Source organism: Trachinotus anak, unplaced genomic scaffold (genome assembly GCF_046630095.1).
Source record: "Trachinotus anak isolate AG129_WGS33_773 ecotype Australia unplaced genomic scaffold, CSIRO_AGI_Tana_v1 ptg000005l, whole genome shotgun sequence".
NCBI lineage: Eukaryota > Metazoa > Chordata > Actinopteri > Carangiformes > Carangidae > Trachinotus > Trachinotus anak.
The window spans coordinates 3,442,693-3,463,818 of NW_027273856.1; the positions used below are offsets into that span (position 1 = coordinate 3,442,693).

Here is a 21,126-nt window from a genome sequence, read left to right on the forward strand (position 1 = left end):
TTGGTTTTCATCGTTACTTTATACATAGACATGGATACAATTTAATACGGTATACACAAAAAGGTCAGTCACTGACTTAGATGTGATTGGGTGATGTCTTTGGATTTAAAAATCAAAAACCAACACCTTAACCATTCCACCTTTTCTTTCTACTGGAACTCACTTTAAAGGTACATTAATCAATTTTGATATTATGGGTCAAATTACTTGAATTATCAAAATCAAAACGCTGTCACTCTGATGAACCGACTCCCAGGACTGCTAATTGTTTTTCAACAACTAGGTAAGGGTATATCAATGTGTTTACACTTCGATTGTCCTAGTAGTAGTAGTAGTAGTAAAAAAATCAGATAGTACAGCTTTAATCTTCAAATTTTTTGCAAATGTCTTGAAACGTTTGAAATATCTTAAAATAACTGTTGTACAGTTGAATATCTTTTCCTGATTCTGACAGAAGAAATCAGGTCAACCCAAATATGTTGAGTCTCACCAATGCAGGGTAAAACAAATTCTAAAACTTTAGACATGGTGAAACATGACTTTTTAAGACATTTTTTATGCTTACAGTATGTAATAATTCCACAGTATATCCCTTCCTAGTATATGCCACTCAAACGTATTGGATTTATCCCAAGTGTTCATATTCCAAGATGCTTTTTCAGCTTGTAGTTGAGTCTTTCCACCACTAGGTGGTGCACAATCAACAACATTGGAGAAACGCAGCTGTAGTCCAGGTGGTAACATCAATGTATCATATATAAATGTTGAAACAGGAATTTAAATGAGGTATCATTAATTATATAAAGAATAAGACACCATTATTAATACTTAGCACTGACCATACATGAGTGAGGCAGTTAAGGTAACTGTTTTTGAAATACTCCTCAGACAGGTTGAATAATTTGATGGTACCTGTTTGTCTCGCTGCTCTAGAGATTTGTATTCAGCGTTCAGCTTGCATTTGGTTTCACACATGTTAGAGTATTTTCTGGGCAGGAAATGCCTGTGACAGCATTTATGTGGTGTGACATGACAAACTCTCCACTGAAGCCAGACAAATTCATTTCTTCTTTTCCACGCAGAGAGGGCACCCCACCGTTCAACTGAGTGTAAATCCTTTCATGAGCTTTTTACTCTCTAATGTTTAAATGTGATTACTAAATGTCTGAATTATGAGGTGTGAGTTTCTTTTATGATTGCAAACCTCCTGTCCTTCCCAAAATATTTGGGCCCCACTCCCAAAGTACCGCTTTTTCTGAGATTATCATCCTTGGAATCAGTTATTTCTGTGTTCAAATCCTCGTCTCCACTTCCTGCTCCTCCTCAGTTAGACAGGAAGTCTATGGAAGCCCGGACGGAGCGGTTAGACATGACGTCAACGGCTGTGACTTTGATCTCTGTGTCTCCAAACTGCATGGTCGTTCTGATCTCCCTCCTCTCTGGAGCTCCTCCTCCCGCTCCTCCCACTGCTCCCGGTAGTGGTAAAGGTTCCGGTAGGTCTAACGTTATCGTCCCACATTTCCTGACGCCGGGGTCAGAGATGTATGTAACATCGTCTGTCACGCTGCAGTAGATGTTGATGATTATTTTCCGTTGGCCCAGTCGAGCAGGGGTGTAGCTGCGCCTTACGACCTCGCCCAGAGCCACCGACTGGTCAACAGAGACGAAGCGGTCGAGAATGTCGGTGCACCACTCACGGCCATCTTTGATAAGGAGTTTATCTCGAGGGTGGCGCCCCTCCACAAACCGGTTCAACACGCCAACGCCGTAGGTCAAGGGGCATCGGCGCACTCGGACCTGTGAGAGAGAGAGGTCATTAGATCATGTGTTAAAAGTTAGCTACCAATGCAGTGACTAAGGTACTTCAGGGCCCTCACCACGGTGGGATCCAGTCCGAAGAGCACGGCGCCCTTCAGTATGGTCAGACCAACGTCATGGGGGATGATAATGCGGCACGTCCGCCCCAGGGCTTTCTGGACTGCCTTTTGCAGCATGGGTGACTCTGCAAAGCCTCCAACCAGGAAGAGGAAGCGCACCCCGTGTACCTCCGGCTTCGCCATCAGCTCCTCTGCCGGGGGAGAAGGAAGGAGGAAGATCTTTATAATAAGTTCACTTGATTAGACTTTGACTTTGAAGACGGAGCTAGAGTAATGGTACAGTGATATTGATTTCTACCTCCTGTTCATCAGCTACATTTTTTCAATTTAAAAAGCATAAAACCCCTTTTTTGCCCTTCAGTTACTGTCCTATGTTCAGTCAGTGAAAACCAGCAAGGCTAAAAACTAGAAAACCAGTCCCTGGTTTCGAATGTACCACTGGAATGTGACTGATTTAAAACAGGCACTAAATTTTTCTGCCTTCAGTCTTGTCAAGGCTGAAAAAACCCAATGAGGTCACTATAAGAAAGCCATTATTACCACAGTTTGTTTGGTTGGTCTAAGCTGTAGATGAAAACTGAACTATTTTGTATTTTTGTCCTTTTGTACCATTTACATTCCCACTGCCCATTTGCAAACAAATAAGATTTGCAAGTGTAATCAGTGACGCTCAGAAACACCTCACTTCATGGACAGTTCTGGCTACAAGTCATCCAGTGAGTCAAAACAAACCCAGGTCCCCATAACTTAAAGCTGCAATTATCAAACTTTTAACATTAAGAATAGATTAAATGACTTTGTGTAGTAGTGCTGAAAAAGCCCTAAAATCCAACTGGACATTATGTGTCCACCACCAAACAGCAGACAGGCAAAACTAGCAGCTAGGAAGTGATCAGTGCAGCTTTAAGTATGATGAACTTGTCCACACAGGTTCATTTCTGTTAACCAACACGTTGGCATCTCCTCCCACCCATAACGTTTGCATTTGTGTCCTCTTGTGTGTTTCTCACCGATGTGTTTGACAATATTGACAATGGTTGGCTGGAAGAGCTCGTTCATGGCCTCCTGTGTCAGTCGCAGCATCCCCTGGGACGACCACTTCACTATGTTCATACTGACACACACACAAAGGAGAGAGGTTGAATCTTTACTGTAACAGATGCACAGAATAACCCCATTGTTAAAGCCGTCATCAGATTGCTCACACACTCATCCATCATCTCTCTCACACAAACACACACCACATTCCTTCAGCCCACACTCACTTGCTCCTCCTCAGGGCGGCCTCCACACTCTGCCCTCTGTGTCTCTTGTAGTAATCAATGAAAGAGAAGGGCAGGGAGATGTTGAGGGCGTTGGCCCTGCCCGGCGCCGCCGTCCGCTTCCTCGCCTCAAATGCAATGGTGAGGTCCACCCAGGCGGCCGGACGCTTGGCTTTGAAGCTCTGGATGAAGTCCTCGCCGAAGATCTGGCAGAGCATGGCTTCGAAGGCCAGGTCTACACCGACAGCACCGTATGGACCGCCTGGGAGAGAAAGCAGAGCTCTGGAAACTGCTGGAAGTTTCAGTGTTTTAGTGATTGGAAAGAAACTGCACCTGAGGCCTTGTAGAGCTCCTTCAGAGTTCCCTGTGGCTGCTCGATCTGATGGACAGTCAGGTCAACGGTTCCTCCACCGCAGTCTGCAACAATATACCTGTCACCTACACACAGAGAGCACAAATACAGTATTTTATTTCAGAAAATCTATTGTTTATGATAAAGCTCATCACCCATTGTGGAGGATAATGTGTCTTCATTTTTGTGGAATGTTTCCAGTGTGTGTGTGTGTGTGTGTGTGTGAGTGAAAACATTTAACCAGTGGACCCTGGTACATAAACAACCCTCAGGCATCTGTGATTGCTGTACTCCCTCTGAGAGTGTGTGTTTGTGTATGATATGATCGGCAGTACGGGTTGGGTTTACCCTGGTACAGCTGACCACGCCCTAAACACAAGAGTGTAAAAAGTAGTAGCTTATTCGAGTGAGTGAGGGAAAAGAAAGAAAAAATGCAAGGAATAAATGAACCAAAATGAAAAACACAGGCGGAGATGAGAGAAGAAAATGGAAGCGAAGGAGAATAAAACAGTGTTTCTACTCCTTCGGTTTATTTGCAGTGCAGAGGCAGAGAGTCCCATGGGCTGGGTCCTTCCTGTGTGTGTGCATGTGTGTGTGTGTGTGTGTGTGTGTGTCAGGACAGGAAAGGGAGCAGAAAGGGTCAGCAGGGACACGTGGCTCCTCAGATTTTTGTCATGGTTCAAGAGAAAGAAAAGTTTGTATGCAAAACCAGCAAACTGGTTGAGTTCGATCATCTCTGAGAGCAAATTTTGTGGTTGTGTAGAAACTGGTTGAGTAAAAGTCCTTTCTAGAAATATTATACCTTACTCTGTTATATACTTTACAGCTTTTTGATGATTTAAAGGTGCTATGTGTTAGTTTTTGCTATTGCTACATAGCCACCATTAGCGTTAACAGCTGCTTAGTTAGAGTTAAAGATCAAGCTTAATTCCTTTACCCACCAAGAGCAGTGGAGAACAACACCAATGTTAACTCCTGTTTTGCTTCTATTTCGGTCAATTTTTTCCTTCAACTGAGGTTAGCACGCTAACCAGCGCGCCCCAGCCCGGCCTCCCCGTCTTGTCGCTTTCCGATACTGAGTCACAGCCTGCCCTGAAGAGGCAGCACTGCTCGGAGGGTGTATTATGACCTCTTTTATTATAAACACAACGAAGGCTGAAGCTCTTGGAAGCATCACCACCACGTTTGGCAGCAGAGAAAACGTACAGGTAGCCCCTTTAATTCTCATTATTTCTAGAGCTTTTCTCTTAAAATATTATATATATAATATTTTTGTGGCACACTCAATAGTCCATACTGATTTGTGGAGTGAAGTGTGGCTATAATGTGGTTAAGACATGAGGCAAATAGCAACTGGCTGTTTAACAAAAATGTGAAAATGTTACCCTGCCGGGGTTAAAGGTCAAAATCATCAATATCTCCGACATGTGAGGTCTTTCTGTTTGTGTTGTGTGCAGCTCTACACACACACACACACACACACACACACACACACACACACACACACACAGGGCCTTACCAGTCTGCAGCTCTGACCACAGCTCTCCTGTTCCACTCTCCACCAGGAAGGTCCTGCTGTGTCTGGATCGCCTCAACTGCTCCCTCGCTACAATACACACACACAGAAGAGACACAAAAAGCTAAATACACACAGGTGCACAACATACTTCAGCTTTGGATAAGGTCTTTGTTGCGCACTCAGCTACATACAAAATCATTTATGTCATTAAATCAGGTCAAAAAGTAACAGTGAAGCAAGAGATAATGATACTGACACAGGAAGCAAGGGGAAATTTTACCTCATAGTTGAAGCAGTGAAGCTGCCATGATGAATTCAATATAAGCGGGACGGACATTTAAAAACAAATATTATGATCTGCAGCAGGAGTCTCCAACCGTTTTTACTCTGTGAGCTACTTTGACAGAATAAAAGGGGCCATGAGCTCCTCATGTCTGATATTACTGGTTACATTAATTCACATATCATATCAAAACACTCAAACTGATCTCCAAAACAAATCAGATGAATAAGACAATAAGTCATCAAATATCAATTTCCAAAGATTACATTTTGTACCCAAAAACATCTGAAAATCACATCAGTGTAAATTTTTGTGTCAAAAATCTGCGTCATGATTCAGTCAAAGCTGAACACACAGACACGATAACACCACTGCAAATAAACGTCCATAAATCTGCTTAGAAATCAGAGAAAAACGAAGCTCTTCAGTCAGTGATCCAGTGATAACTGTCAGTATATAACGGTACATAACAAACAGGAACATAAACTAGCCAACTGATTTTCTAAAATGTAAATAACCATGGGAAAGAGATGTTGAAGCCCACAGCTTAACTCACGTAATCCATGGCAGCATATTTCCAGTTTGTTGGAGAGGTTTAGTTTGTATCTGTCCTGTTATCCAGAAGAGTTGCTATAACTGCGTGTCGCCTACGGCTTATCTGACTTAAACAAACTTAACAGTGTAACAGTGTGATTTTCACATCTGAGTTTACTATGACATCTTTTACTCAAACTGAAACATTTCAAATCATGCGAGTCTGAAGGAAAATCTTTTTTTTATCTCTCCATCTCTTATGGAGAGATTCAGGGGCATGGCGAGGATTTCTGGGCCCCTGGGGCACAAATAGGAAATTCTAGCCCCCTGAAATATTTCTGTGGACCTCGATTTACTAAATGAAATAACTTTCTGGCTTCTCTCCAGCTGTGGGCCCTCTGAGACATCACCACCTCTCACCACCTTGTACTGCTTTGCCTGCATGCAAACATTTTTTGGTCTTTCTGTGTAAACTTTGTGGGGTCAGATGCTTTAGCTTAAGTTTAACATCCAATGCACACTAGCTTAAACGAAAGCAGAAACACCCTCACTTTCATCCTAATGAAGATGAATGTGTTTAATTTATACTACATATAATAAGCTATAATAAACAAGTTTCATAACCAGGCAGGTCATGACATTTTATGCAGTGTATAATACAAAAAGTCTTTCAATCCAAGTAAAACAAGAAAAACATACCAAAATGAGAGTCATAATGTTTTTGCATGACGAGAGTAATTTGTTGGAAATGAAGAACACTCTCACTTTTCAGCTGCGTTTGTTCTCGGCTGGCAGGTTGAGAGTGTGGACGGGGGCCAGCAAAAGCAGAGCACACTCAAACACACCAGACAGAAACACAGGATACCTGACAGCCTGTTTGACAGAGCAGAGACACAACTGTGCCTGTACACATGCAAGTGGATGCATGGGACTTTAAGATGAGAAATAATTACAGATCAAAGAAGTGAGAGGAGGAAGTTAGAATAAAAAAATCTTCTTTCTCTTTCTCTCTTTTTTTTTTTTTTTTAGTAAAACAGGCTGTGGAAAGGCTGTGAAGGAAGCTGCAGTCCTGATGTAAATGTGTGTGTCATAAGTTAAAGTTTTGACAGTCAGGAGTGAAGTGTTTGTATAATTTAGGTGAAAGTGGTTTTTACAACATTCCCTCAAACTGAGTAAAAAAAGACAGACAGAAAGAAAGAAAGAAAGAAAGAAAGAAAAGATTGGCTGTAAAGATTATAGATGTACCGAGCAGCAGTGACCAACAATGTCTTGAAAACAAGCACTGTTACAGTTGTGTTAAAGCCCAGAATGACGCAGGAGGTAACGTATGTGTGTATTTGTGTGTGAGTGTGTGCACATGGTAAATGAAGCTGAACAAAGAACACCACAATCATACAGGCCTTGATTTCATCCGTGTGTGTGTGTGTGTGTGTGTGTGTGTATGTGTGCGCGTGTTTGTACGGGGGTGATGAATGGAACGCAAGTCTGGAAACCATTTACATGAAACAGCAGAAAAGAAAATGTATGTGTGTGTTTGTGAGTGAGTGAGTGTGTGTGTGTGTGTGTGTGTGTGTGTGTGTGTGTGATTTTTTTTTAATGGCTCCCCAGTGCTATCTATGGAGAAGAAATGAGGTGGAAGAAAAGCTAAAGATAGTAAAAACCGTGACCATGATGCCAAGTGTGTGTGTGTGTATGCAAACATGTCTGCATGAGTGTATATGCAGTTTTGCATGCATGTGTGTGTGTTTGCAGACTCCATGCAAAGAGTACGACCTGGCAAAAAAAAAAAAAAAATCTAAGAGAGAGAAAGAGAGCGAGAGCAAATGGTTGAAAGATGGAGGGAAGAGAAAGAAAGAAAAATGAAAGTGAGGGAAGGAGAGGGAGAATGACAGGCCAGGAGGGGGTGAGATCATGGTCTCACTGCACCTTGTTCCAATTACAATATCCTGTGTTTAGTGTGTGTCTTTGTGCGTGAATGTCTTTGTGTGTGTGTCACTGACTGCATATGTATAAGTGGGCCTGTGCGGGGGATTTTGGACGGCATGTTCGCTCACTGAATTATGGATCAGTCTCCTTTTTCACAGTCTGAAATCGCTCTTTGTTCCTCTGCTGCAGTTTAGTGGCATTTGCCTGTCGCTGAACTGTTTCTATGCAGCTTTACAGTTCACTAATGACATACGTCTACCGCTCAGTCAATAATTATAATTCATGGAAGCTGCCACTTTTATCCTTGTATTGTAAAAAGGTATACGGTGACTTTTGGCAGATAAGCTTTTTTGATGCTGCACAGTGAGAGGAGATGCTTGTTCTGTTAATTCCCCATTTGAAATTTTACTTTTAAAGCTTCACAATTTAAAATTTCAGATCAGTGATGGATCCAGTGGCTATATATAATGTGAAAGAGGTCACTAGTAGTGATGAACGCACGTAAAATTATCACTAGACGCAGTTCCCCTCAGCTCTATGGAGCATTTTAGCATCTTTCGTCTCATTGTTTTGGTTTTGCAGCCCACAACTTTCCTGTTTTGTTTCAGTGTCAGTGCTCCAATCAGCACTGGTTTCAGCAATTAACTGAATCTACACTATCTGTGCAGCACCAAATCATAGACAGGCAAAATACAGTGCAGCATTTCCCCGAGTGGTTGGCGCAGACCAAACCAGAGCTAAAGCAGAGAGAAAATTATATTTACGTTTTTTTATTTTTTGTGGTTCAATTCCAAATGAAAGCATTCACGTTAACAACTCTATACAGTGATAATATGTCATTGTTGTTTATACAGCTTGCTCGAGTGCCAAGTGGCCAAATACTACAAGACTCATGAGTCACCGTTGCTATAGAAAGAGTCAGATTTAGGTGCAAATTAGAGTTGTAAATCATAAAAATAAGCATAAATGTATTGCTGTGTACAGATGATGTTCATCAGTATATCAATAGTTTAAATGCACTTTCTTTCTTTATGCATCCTCACAAAACTAATTCAATTCTATTGTAGGCAGTTTATGTAGTTGTGTTTGTGTGTGTTGTTTTGTGGTGCTGCAGGAGCGACACATTTCCATCTTACCTCTGCAACCTAAATAAACACCGAAGACAGAGTCAAAGTTTTTTTTCCCCACAGTGTAAAGTTGGAGTGAATTGTTTCTTTGCTAAATATCGGAGCCTCTGAGGTGAACGTCTGTTTTGTCAGACTGTTTCTCTTTCTGTGAATTCCTCCTCCACTTTCTCCCACTGTTCATGTTTCCATCTCATCACACATATGGCCTGTCCAAAGTCATGTGTGTCTGTGTGCAGCTCCACACACACACACACACACACACACACACAACTGCAGAGTCATCTGAGGCAAAACCACGAGCAGTATCTGAAGTCAGATCTTTACCCTCAGTGCTCTTTCTTTCTCTCACTCTCTCTCACACACACACACACACACATACACACACATTTGTCCTGTGCAAAACCACAATCCTCAAGTGAATTAAACAACAACATTTCCAGGAACACAGTGTGGTTTCATGCTTATGCTAATGACAAAGTCTACAAGAAGACACACACATAGACACACACACACACACACACACACACACACCCACTCTCTCTCTCTCTTCTCTACCTTGTCTGAAGCTGGAGTCGAAGGGCCGGGACCCATCCAGATCGAGGCCGTTTGTGATTGGCTGCATGCTGAGGTCAATCACCTGGTGGAGGCGGAGCTTGCGGCAGTAAATGGACGCAGCCTCTGGCTCTAAAGCAATGAGGAGCTGCTCCGGACAGTCGGGAGACACCAGACCAGCCTGGGGAGGACAAGAGAGACACAGAAAGAGAAACATTTACAAGCAGAATTTTATTACAGTGTTTTTTTCTCTGTTTCATAGAGACACTGAGGGAACTGACCAAGAGAATAAATGAAACAAACTACTGTTGGAAAATGCTTTCACCATGCTTCTTGCAGTTTTGTTGGTTTTGTAATGAAAGCTGTTTTTAAGTCTCAAGTCCTTGAGGAGAAGTCCAAGCCACAGGTCTTCGAGACCAAACTACAAGTCAATTGCAGATTACGAATTAAAACTGTTTCCTGGTCTGAAGTGACGATCAGGTCCTGGTTAAACTGTCACTAAACTAAAGAAAGAAGCTCTAAATGCTAATATTCAACCTTAACACAAACAGAAAATCTACACTCTGCCCATACCGTTTGATTGACATGTGGGGTGCTCAGTCAAGATGGAGACCAAATGCAAAACATGCTGGAAAGTATTTATTCTTTGAGATATAAAATTTTCCCCCAGAACATCAAGAAAACTAGAGGCCAGAGTTGTGGATGTTATTGTCACCGATGACTTACAGTCATTCCTACCTTTATAGACTGATAGAGCACGCTGTTGTTTTCTGTATGTACTGTACGCATATTTACTTTTACTTTATTTACTATGACTCATGGACAAAAAAGGAGAAATTTGTCAAAATTTACACAGAAAAAGTTACACACAGAAAAAGGAGAAGGCAAAAAAAAAAAAAAAAAAGAAATTAAAGTAGTGGTTTAAATAGTTTCATTCTTCATCTTAATTTAGAATAATTTTAAGGTGTAAACTGGTGTTATTCAGTTTAGGATGATATTAGAAAAGAGGGCAGGACGAGTCTCTGAGGCCAACAAAAAAAGATGAGGGGGAAAAAGAGGACAGAGGAGAACTAATGGAGTAAAACACACACAAGCTGAAGGACAGCTGTACAACATAAACATATGGGGGAACATAAAGGGAGAAGCTGACGTGAGCTTAAGTGTCTGTGGTGGGATACGAGACAGAGGAGAGGAGGAGGAGAGGAGAGGAGAGAAGAGAAGAGAGGAGAGGAGAGGAGAGAGGAGAGGAGAGGAGGAGAGGAGGAGGAAAGGAGAGGAGAGGAGAGGAGAGGAGGTACATAACCATTAGTTCTGATGTATTGGGAGTAAAGCTGATGTGTGTGTGTGTGTGTGTGTGTGTGTGTGTGTGTGTGTGTGTGTGCGTGCGTGTGTGTGTGCGTGCAGGGCGGGGGTCTGGACTCAGCTTCCTGTGTTTGTACGCCGGTCTCCCTCATTGTTCGCTCCTGGTGACATCATCACCAGCAGGAAGCACACACACCCTGACGGCATCAAGCCAGGAGCCAGCACAGGGTGTGTGTGTGTGTGTGTGTGTGTGTGTGTGTGTGTGTGTGTGTGTGCATATATGTCAACATTCATGTGAGAGTGTATATGCATCAGACTATTTATGTATGTAGCAGAGTGAGTGAATGGCAGGTGGCTGATAATGGCTATGCGAACGAAAATAGGGAAAGCATGACATTAAGAGTAGAAGGTTACGTAAAGTCTTTCCCATGGACTGTTGCACACTGCACTGCACTACTGGACTCACACTCACAGACACACACAAGTTTGTTGATTGCAATAAGACCCCCAGCATTCATTATGTACACACACTTCCTACAAGTCATTATGACATATACAGTATAGGGAGGTGTGTGTGTGTGTGTGTGTGTGTGTGTGTTGGTGGGAAGAAACACTCAGAGAACAGGGGTAGAAGTACAGTGTTATGATGTCTGTCTGCATGTGTGTGTGTGTAAGTGACCGTCCATGGGAACATTAATCAGACGGCCTTTATCTCATGTTTTATACACTGCTTTGTTTTCCATCTCCCTGTTGTTCTTCCTCGTTCTCTGTCATACACACACACATGCACACACACAGTGTGAGTCTGCCACCATCTGTGTGTGTGTGTCGTAAAGACTGAGTCTAGGTTATGGAAACAGTTGAATCCACTGATTTTGAAAAGATTTAGTCATAAAACATGAAAATGTTATAGTTATAGTAAGAAACTGGAAGTCGACAATGATCTCACTTATTATTGTCCAGTGAAAACCATGTATCTCTCTAATATATGTGTTATTTAAACATAGCATAAACATAAACTCTGTGTAGCATATAAGAAATAAAATAAAAGATCCTTCAGATCTGTATCTATATGCACTGATGTATGTACAGTATCTGTCAGTGTGTGTGTGTGTGTGTGTGTGTGTGTGTGTGTGTGTGTGTGTTGCTACCAGGTACGCAGCCTCTCTCATGAACTGTTTGGCAGGTTGTCTCCACACAGCGGGGACAGTGATCACCCATCTGATCTCCTCTCCTTCCAGCACCGATGAGGACTGGTCCTTCACCTCCTGGAACAGAATCCAGAAAAAATACTTTCAAAATTAAGTCCAAACTTTTATTTTCCTGATGGAACCGCGTCGTTTCTTAATTTAATTTTATATCACTAAATACTAAGTTACTTTGAATTTGCTAAAAACCTTTACAGAATGTGGCATTACCTCAACTAAAACATTGCTGAAGATAAAGTTTTAAATCATCTCAACAGCTTGGTTGACAAAGTGTAGAAATGTGTAGACATATAGCTATACTGTGAACGGAGTAAAGGTTTTCAAAAATGCATCAACATCTCTCTAACGTATTGTACCGCATTAGATTTAATAGGTCTATAAACTGGTAATTGAGTCATACTATACTTAGATTAAATGTAGTGTTAATAAAATGTGTAATAGGCCAGAAAGTGTAAAAGAAGATTAAAATCAATTTTGAAATGTCCTCTCGGTCACAGATAAGATTTTAATCGGGCCTTGGTTCTGGACACATATACTGTCAGTCTTGAATGTGTCCACTGTGGGACACCATACTGTAATCTTAAAGTGGAGCTTTACAGTGTACCTTTAGAGCATGTTCCCTGAAGAAGTGCAGGGCGTGAGCGAACACCTCGATGGCCCTGACCCTCCGTCCGTTAACCGCCTCCAGCTCTGTCTCCATGGTGAGGTCCTGCATCAGACACAGTCACAGCTTCTGAGACATCGTCTCCCTGATGCTTAAAAAGTAACTTAACAGCAGTTAAATCGTGTTTCTTTTTAAGCTACAGTGTTTTTTTTTCACTTCTCATCTCGGTGCAGTGATGTAAAAGTGTACTGTTGGGTGTGTCAGTACGCCATGACATCACTGCTGGGTGTGGTTACAGGTACATGAGACTTTCAGCTTTTCAACCTGGTATTAAGTTATGCTTTAAAGCTTTTAGTCTACATACATTATGTGCAGACTTAAAGCTTTTTGTCATTTCTACCCTTCTATTCCACCTCTTTCATCTAATTTTCTCTCTCTTACACTTGTGCTGTGGATCTTCATTTTAAATTTATCAAAGTAGAGCCAGTGTCGGGCCTCCTCCGGGTCCAGGTCGTGATAAAAGTCCCGTGCCGCAAACCCAAAGCTGTGGAACCGCAAATCAGGAGTCAGCAGCAGACATGTTGGGCTCTTCTGATTGGCCACTCCGGGGTCGCCGCCCTCCCAGCGCCTGCATGGATCAGAGGAACGAGCTGTGAAGCATAGAAAATAGTAGAAGAGAGTAAAACAGGAAAAAGAAATACACTCAGACTCTTACTTCATCATGTGTATGGCTTCTGAGTCCTGTGTGAAGCTGAATGCGTAGCCGCTGGAGGTCGTCCCAAAATCTATCGCCACGACAACAGAGAACGGACAGGCCATCCTGGGTCTGACCTCCACCCTCTGAGAGAGAGAGCGACAGACAGAAATAGGGAAATTTGGGCGTGTACTGACAAGAACAGAACTCCTCCTCATAATCTCTCCTGTGCTCATTTATCTCTTTCTTCTTCATGACATAAAACTGAAAAAAATCCAGGCTCCATATACAAAGTGTAACATTCACATAAAAATCAAACACTACCAACATTTCTGTAGATTTATGAAGAGAAACACTTTTAAACAAGCCCATATTATTTCCATACTGTGTGATTATCTACAGTCTAATGTAGATGTGTGGACAGGAAACATGGATTTAAACCAATGTCTTACACAGGATATGTAATTACCAAATATTACAGTGACTTTACATTACAGAAATAACTATTTCTATGAGTGGAAACATAATGGATTTAGGAGGTTGGCTGTTTTTTCCTCTTTGCTCATCTCTTGTTTTCTAACTAAAGTTCCTGAAGTACTTGTGGATTTTCCAGTGCCAATGCGCAATTCTTTACCACAGATTGTAGCCTTTACTGGGTACTTGTTTCAAGTCTACACTTCACTTCAAACTGTGAGTATAAGTGTTATTATAAACCACTAATAACACTGTGAAGTGGATGTGGGTTTACAGGTCGTGTTTAAGAGCTCTAAATAAAGAAAAATGAGTAGATAGAGGAAAGGGTGTGTAGGAGTGTCTGTGGCGAGTGTGTGTGTGTGTGTGCAAAGTTACCGGTGAGGGCGAGGGCGTGAGGGGCGTGATGCTGCAGTCGTTTCTAGCTGTGGCAGGCGATGCAGGGGCTGATAAATCATCACCTGAGAAATTTAGCGAGGAGAAAAGAAGATTAAAATCTCATAATAAATGCTTTTCAGCATTGTAAAACCACAAATGAACATAATAGCCAGAAATCAGCGTTGTTTAAAGTGATATGGAGCCATGGGAAAACTGTTATCACACAGGAAGAGCCATTACTTGACTGTCATCAGATGCTCATACTGACATGCAAGCAAATACACATGCAGAAAACCTCTTATATTTCACTGTGGAGATGAGCGACTCAGGGTGTAAACACACTTGACCCGAGGCTCTCTAGATGTGAGATTGAATATTTGTAATGAACTGGAATGACTGGAATGTGACTGGGATCTGATGTGAGTTATATAAGTGGGAGAAGGGCATGGAAAGTTCAGCATGTTCAAAGATAAAGGAGGAGAAGTGAGTCATTTTGACCGGGTTGCCATAGTAATTTAGCGTGTGCCCTGTATATGTGCGGCTCACCCGGTATCTGCAGGCTGTTTGGGTCTGGCTGCACCATGTCAGCCATCTTTACAGGAGCCAGGGTCTGCAGAAAAACACACACCAACATGAAGCATACAGAATAATTAGTATAGAAAACTCTGCTTTATGGCTTTCACCCCCCTAGCATTTTCACACTAAATGCTACATAATGTTGACCAGCTCGTTGCTAACTCTGGCTGTTATTTGGTGTGGGACAGGAAGTGTACTGGTGGCCTGGTTTCATTAGAGCTTTCACATAAACAACAACTCCCTGGAAATTAGGTTGATGGGAGTGAACTAAAACAATAAAGTTGTGGGACATTAAACCAAAACAATGAGCAGAAAGACACCAAAACGCTCAAGAGGGCTGAAGGGAAGTGCAGAGTCAAGTGATAATTATATGTGGATTCATCACTACAAGTGATCTCTTTCAGATTATAAAAAGAGAGACACTGTCAACATAAAACATATTGATTAGTGGTGCTTTAAGTTATTCATTTCAATGAGCAACAACATTAATCTTATATGGCACATACAGAGGTATATTACAATAAACACTCAATAACATACTCTATAGTGAACAATAAATTTAAATTTTGGACATTTTATTATTGGAATTATTGTAATGTTATTCCATGAATAAAGGGCGTAGCACATATTTCGTAATGAGAATTCAGATCTCAAATACAGTGGCAGAAAAGAGAGAGATAGAGAGGGACACAGCAAAGACATTCATTAGCCAAGGAGGGGAAGTGAAGAAGACACACCCCAACAACAACAACTGTCACTGCACACTTGAACTTCAAACTCCCAGCTTCTCCGGCGGCTCAGAGGTCACGCAGTGACCGCACTGGGTGTCATGTCATGGACAAGAGTGTGATACTGATATATGGCTATGATGGAAGACAATTTTTTTTTCGTTAAAAAAACAAGAAAACAAGTATGTGAAAATGAAAATGCAAATTGAATTACTGCATTTTCATTTTCATTTTGACTCAAATCAACGTTCATATGTTGAAAATCATAATGCTATTCTGGAATTACATTGTCATTTGAATATACACAGGCTTCCAAATCAGAGAAAGTTAACAGCAATACTATAACATTGTGCAAAATACTCACATTTATAATTGACGAATACAGATGTAACAAGCATGAATTATGAGTGTGTGTAATTAATTTGTTTTGTTCATATATTCATCTAATTAGTGAGCTGTCTCTATGTTGACGTGTGTGTGTGTGTGTGTGTGTGTGTGTGTGTGTGTGTGTGTGTGTGTGTGTGTGTGTGTGTGTGTGTGTGTGTATTGGACTGCAGCACTGGGAACCATTGGATCAGTCTGTGATCTGAGCCGGGAGCAAACTAAACAGATGAGTGCAATCAAACAAAGATGTGTTTGTTTAAATCTCTTTCTTGTGCGTGTGTGTGTGTTGAGAAAGAGAGAGTGAAAGAGGCCAGAAGTTGGTTTGACATCCCCTCTTTGCGTACATGCATATACAACATCTGTGTGCATTTATTCAAACATTTGAATATAATATGTTCTTGTGCATGTCCACATCAAATTTGACTTTGTCTCCAGCGGCTGTCCTCACACTTGATGATAAAACCAGAGAGGGGATGAAACTCCACATCTCTGCTCTGTCTCTCCTGCATATTACTTATTTCTGTCCCTCTTACTGCTTTTTCTCTCTCGTCCCCTCACCTCTTTATGTTCAATGTGCAGTGGATGGTTTACACCCCCCCCCTCACTCTTCCAGTCTCTACTTTTGTCTCCCTTTCTCAGACGCACGACTGGAGTCTTGCAGGGGATCAGCAGAACAAGCCGCTCCAACTCTCCAGAGATGTTACATTAGAGACACATTGTGCAACACGCTCCACTTTTACGCACCATTAACAGTCGAGCTCTCTCATTTGAAGAATGTGGAGAAATTTTGTGAAGGGTAGATTTACTAGTAAGACAGGCCTGTTATTACTGCACATTTGTCTTTGACAGTTCGTCACAGAGCCATTAATGCAAAATAGTTCAAACATGCAAATTTATAGTTTGAAAGCTCAAGAAAAAGTTCTACATTACATTACATGTGAAATACGCCTTTGTCCAAAATAGCGTATAAGTGCAATCAGTCTCCATAAGAACAAAAGCTAAATGTCATTTTTTTCTTTCAATGTTAACTCACCTCTTCGTGTGCAGTTACAACACTATGCCCTTGTTCTTTTTTGCCTCTGCAAATGTTTTCCCAAACTCTGGAATTCGGCAGTCCGTAGTTTGGAATCCGCCTTCAGGGAAGAGATGGAGAGGAAAAGAAAGAGGAGGAAAGTGTGACTGGATACAAGAGGATGCTTTTCTAGAAATCCCTTGTTGCAGGCAGATATTCCCAAAACTGAAATCCCCAAATCAGAGAACAGAAAAAGCTGCAGGGATTGTTTTTCTCTTCTTCTTCCTCTGCGAAAATAATTGGGTTTTTTTTTTGTTAAATGAAGTTCCGAGTTGGATTTGTAGTTGTGTCTCCCTGCAGCCGAGCTCACCGCCTCCCCGCTCTGCACAGGAATGTCAGAGAAAAGTGGTGACACACACATACAAACACACACACACTCACCCTTCGCAGGAGTGGGAGGGCTGTGACAGTGCATGGGGGGGAATGCTGGGGATTTACCTCACTGGGAAACTGCTGTGTGTGTGAGGGTGGAGTAATCTTGAGCAGGCGGTGTATCCCAGTTAAGTCATCTTGCCCTTTCTCTCTGCTCCCACTCCTCCACATCTATCCTTCCTCTGTTTAATTAGCTCTTCCTGTCTTCCTCTTTTCATCTAGCCTCCCTTCATTTCTCTTTCATTCCCCTTTCTCTCCTCATGCTGTTCTATTTTTTCCCTTTGTCTCTTTCCACTTTCTTTGCCTTTATCCCTTCACTTTATTTCATACTGTAGCTTCTCCCTTCACCTTTTCATAACATTTGTGCACAACTTTCTAACTTTGCAGACAAAAGCAGGAAACAAGCAGGTGTGTTCACACAACCCTGAAACCGCTCAGTGTTTTCTTTGATATGATTTACAGACGGGCAGGAAAACAGGTGGCTCACTCCAAATGTTTCTAGTTTGAAGTAATAATTTGACTTTTTAGAAATATGTTTATTCACTGTCTTGCCGAGACAGATGAGAAGTAGGATAAAACTCTCATATGTGACTATTTAACATTGAAGCAGCACCAAGTTTACTTAGAGGAAAGCCAGGAAAACAAATGATGTAGGCGATTCTCCAAAATGTCAAACTAGTCCCTTAATGAAAATCAGTTCATTGCTTAAACCGTAGATAAATGCATTTGCTGCACTCTAGTCTGATATCTGAGTCTTTTCTTAGAATGTGTGTAGATCTGTGTTTGTGTGTGTGTGTGTGTGTGTGTGTGTGTGTGTGTGTGTGTGTGTGTGTGTGTTTGGGGCTATTGGAATCCACATCAGCGCTGCAGGGATCTGATTTCTCCCCACTAGAGCTGTGATTGAAAGCATACATTAACCCCAAGTGCTTATAACACACATACACACACACACACACACACACACACACACACACAGTGAGACTAGCCGGCCCCACTCCCAATAGGCAGAGGAAGTCAGACCTCTTGAGTACGCAAAAGAAAAGGCCCCTGGTATATACAAACACATCCACATACACTCAGTCTCCTTGTCCTGTCAGATTTCTAAATTGAATTTGTGTGTGTGTATGTGTATGTGTGTGTGTGTGTGTGTGTGTGTGTGTGAGTGTCTGGAAGCCATTACCTGGCATGTCTCTCCTTGCTGCCCAAAAACCAAGAGGCCCCATATGGATCCTGCCATCACCTCTCCTTCTCTCCTTCTTTCTTTCTTGTTATTGCCTCTTTTATTGCTCCTCTACATTTCTCCCTTCCCTCTTTTATGAGGCATTCTTCTCTCTTTTCTCTTCCTTTGTTCAATCCATTTCATTTGATCCCCTGCCCGCATTCATTTGCTCCACTTAATTTTCTAATGAGCAACATTAGCAGTCGAGTGGCAGCATTTCAACAGCTTTGCTATCAAATCTGGGCTTTTCATAATCTTGGGCACTTGCCCGACACTTCTGTTCAGCAATCAGCTGTGTCTTCGTCTGCATGAAAACTGATCAAACCCATAAGGAGCACGGGGAGGGGGGGCTGGGGGCTATCCTAAGCTCCTCCATCACCTGTGAGACAGAATCATGAAACAGAACCTGAACCGCTGTCGAGACGCAGCTTCACCCTTATCCATGGAGGTCCAGACGCAGGAAGCCCAACGCAGGAAGTGATGGAGTCAGGTGACGGGAAGGAACCCCTATGCTGCATTCCTCTCATGAATTCCACATTATCTCTGGGACCTTGGAAGTTCTCGAGCAACGGAAACACACCCATAACATACACATCTACACACACACAAAGCAAGACGCTGTTCCGCCTCCAGGTCCTCTAAATAGCTGCAGCCTGAGAGAAAACCTGCTACTTCCCCTCCAGATAGCATCACATGCTACACTGTTGTTGACGATATTACCTGTCCATTGTGTTTGCCACAACATACATTTCTGTCAGTCCACGATGAAGCAATAGTTCAAGATTTTAGGGAACATACTTATGTACTTTCTTCAGGCAGGAGGCAGGAGAGTATCAATGTTCTTTTAACTTAGCATCTTTCAAAAATGTGATCCAACATACTGATGCGGTTGCCATTTTTAACATTTGACCTGACAAAGACGCAACCGTTTTGGAGTCAGTGTCCTCTCTTTCCCAGTCGGTCATCAAAGCAATCTAAGCTCAAGGTCCACTTATTTGCTTATTTTCGCATATCGCATGGTCTTCAGCAGCAGATGGAGTTTGCCCAGTTGTCATGGAACCGAAGACCCTGAGTGCCTCTTGTACTTCACATCCACATCGGTTTAAATGTTAAACATGAAAGTTCATTCATGACCTTGTAAAGAGTGGCTGCAGACTCAAGGTCCATTTAGTCTTTGAATCTGTAGCTTTCAGCCCAATCAAATGGTCTTGATTAAGAGACAGATTTAAGCCGACACTGTTGAGAAGTCCTGGAAGGTTTGAATATCTGCAGCTCCATGATAACTGAGATCCCTCTGATGATGAAGACAGCCTGAAAAATCTTCAGAAGGCAAGTAAGCGGACCTTGAGCTGAAAATTTTTTTTGTTGTTATCTCCAAGATCAAGAATGATCAAACAACTGTTGGATGTTCTGCACAATGAGATGCCTTGTGCAAAAACGTACTTTTTTCTGTCATCAAGGTGAATAATGTTGCTGAATATACAGACTTACACTGCATTAGTATTGTTTGCAATAAAGTTTTAATATTTATATAACTTCTCCTACGAGAAAGCATGACTTTTTTTGCACCATTTTTCAAGCAAGCACGTTAAACAAACAAGGGGCCCAGAGTCTGGACGTGTGAGGGTCACAGTGTGAAACACACAAGAGGGAACCGTTAGAGGGGGAGTGAAGTACAAATGTCGGCACATTCTGACCTCTTGTTTTCTTAGAGGTTTCTGGAACAAATGTGTAGCGGGAATATATTTCCATGTTCACCAAGGTCCTTGTAAGAATTGAACATACTGTGGGCCTATTGCTTATTGCAGGCGGAGTGTTAGCAGCACCCCAGTGGCGAGTGTTAACACGACCTCATACTAGAAGCACTCGTCCGTGCAGGAATACTGGGTTTGTGCAGAATATAATAAAGGCGATACTGTACCTTTGGGTGCGTATGTGTGTGTTAACGTGCCACTTCCTGTCCATGTGCATGTGAGGGTGTGTCATATGTTCCAGTGTGTGCACATGCATGTGAATCTGTGTGAGTTGCATTGGACAAACTCACTGGTGCAGCCTCGGGTGGGGACCCAGGGCCACAGGAAAGGCTGGGGTAGAAGATACACGCTCACACACATGCACACACATATTAAACATGACTGCCCTCTGACATAAAGTCTGGGCTATTGTGTAATAAAAAGAAAGGGGGAGCAAGAGAGAGAGGAAGGGAATTTATGATTTATGATTGAATAGCAAAGACAGAGGGTGAAATTTATAGCAGAGGGACAGAGACAGAGGAGGGAGGGGGGCGTCATGTAACAGCAGTGGGGGAAAAGAGTTAAAGTGGAGTACCTCCTTTTGTCTGTAACTAAGTAGTGAGTGTGAGAATAGTTGTGTGACTGCATTATATTACTGTGCGCTCCCATGACTTTGTGTGAGGGTGTGGGCTCTCTGCTAAATCCCTACAACATGAGGTGCCTCAAATCAAAGTTTTTATCAACCAAAGACCGGTGATACCTGCCTGAGTTGTATGCGGACAGAGCAGAAACCCCAGTTTATGAAACATGTTTGCGTAGTTTTGGCTGCCGTTTGGATACACAATGTGTTTACATGTGTGTGTCTATGTAATCACAACAAAACAAGCCATTTCTGCAGCCCGCCATGAGTTTCCCAAGCAGAGGTATCACAGGTCAGTGTGGCTAAAACAGCT

General features: G+C 42.2%; 1 protein-coding gene across 2 annotated transcripts in view; it reads right to left on the reverse strand.

Annotated features, from left to right (window-relative positions):
- hspa12b (heat shock protein 12B) overlaps positions 1-21,126 on the reverse strand; it is a 23,220-nt gene continuing 2,094 nt past the window's right edge. Inside the window, exons 1-15 of one of the 2 annotated variants that reach the window (XM_071477813.1) lie at positions 17,231-17,249; positions 16,811-16,910; positions 14,636-14,699; positions 14,090-14,172; positions 13,262-13,386; positions 12,988-13,174; positions 12,547-12,651; positions 11,886-12,002; positions 9,436-9,613; positions 5,011-5,097; positions 3,473-3,577; positions 3,143-3,401; positions 2,888-2,991; positions 1,878-2,068; positions 1-1,797 (exon numbers count right to left, since the gene is read on the reverse strand). In XM_071477813.1, coding sequence (XP_071333914.1) covers positions 1,324-1,797; positions 1,878-2,068; positions 2,888-2,991; positions 3,143-3,401; positions 3,473-3,577; positions 5,011-5,097; positions 9,436-9,613; positions 11,886-12,002; positions 12,547-12,651; positions 12,988-13,174; positions 13,262-13,386; positions 14,090-14,172; positions 14,636-14,681 — 2,061 coding nt within the window. In that variant the 5' untranslated portion in view covers positions 14,682-14,699; positions 16,811-16,910; positions 17,231-17,249 and the 3' untranslated portion in view covers positions 1-1,323. Of the gene's footprint in view, positions 1,798-1,877; positions 2,069-2,887; positions 2,992-3,142; positions 3,402-3,472; positions 3,578-5,010; positions 5,098-9,435; positions 9,614-11,885; positions 12,003-12,546; positions 12,652-12,987; positions 13,175-13,261; positions 13,387-14,089; positions 14,173-14,635; positions 14,700-16,810; positions 16,911-17,230; positions 17,250-21,126 lie in introns of those variants that run through there. The other variant, XM_071477814.1, reaches the window with a different exon arrangement.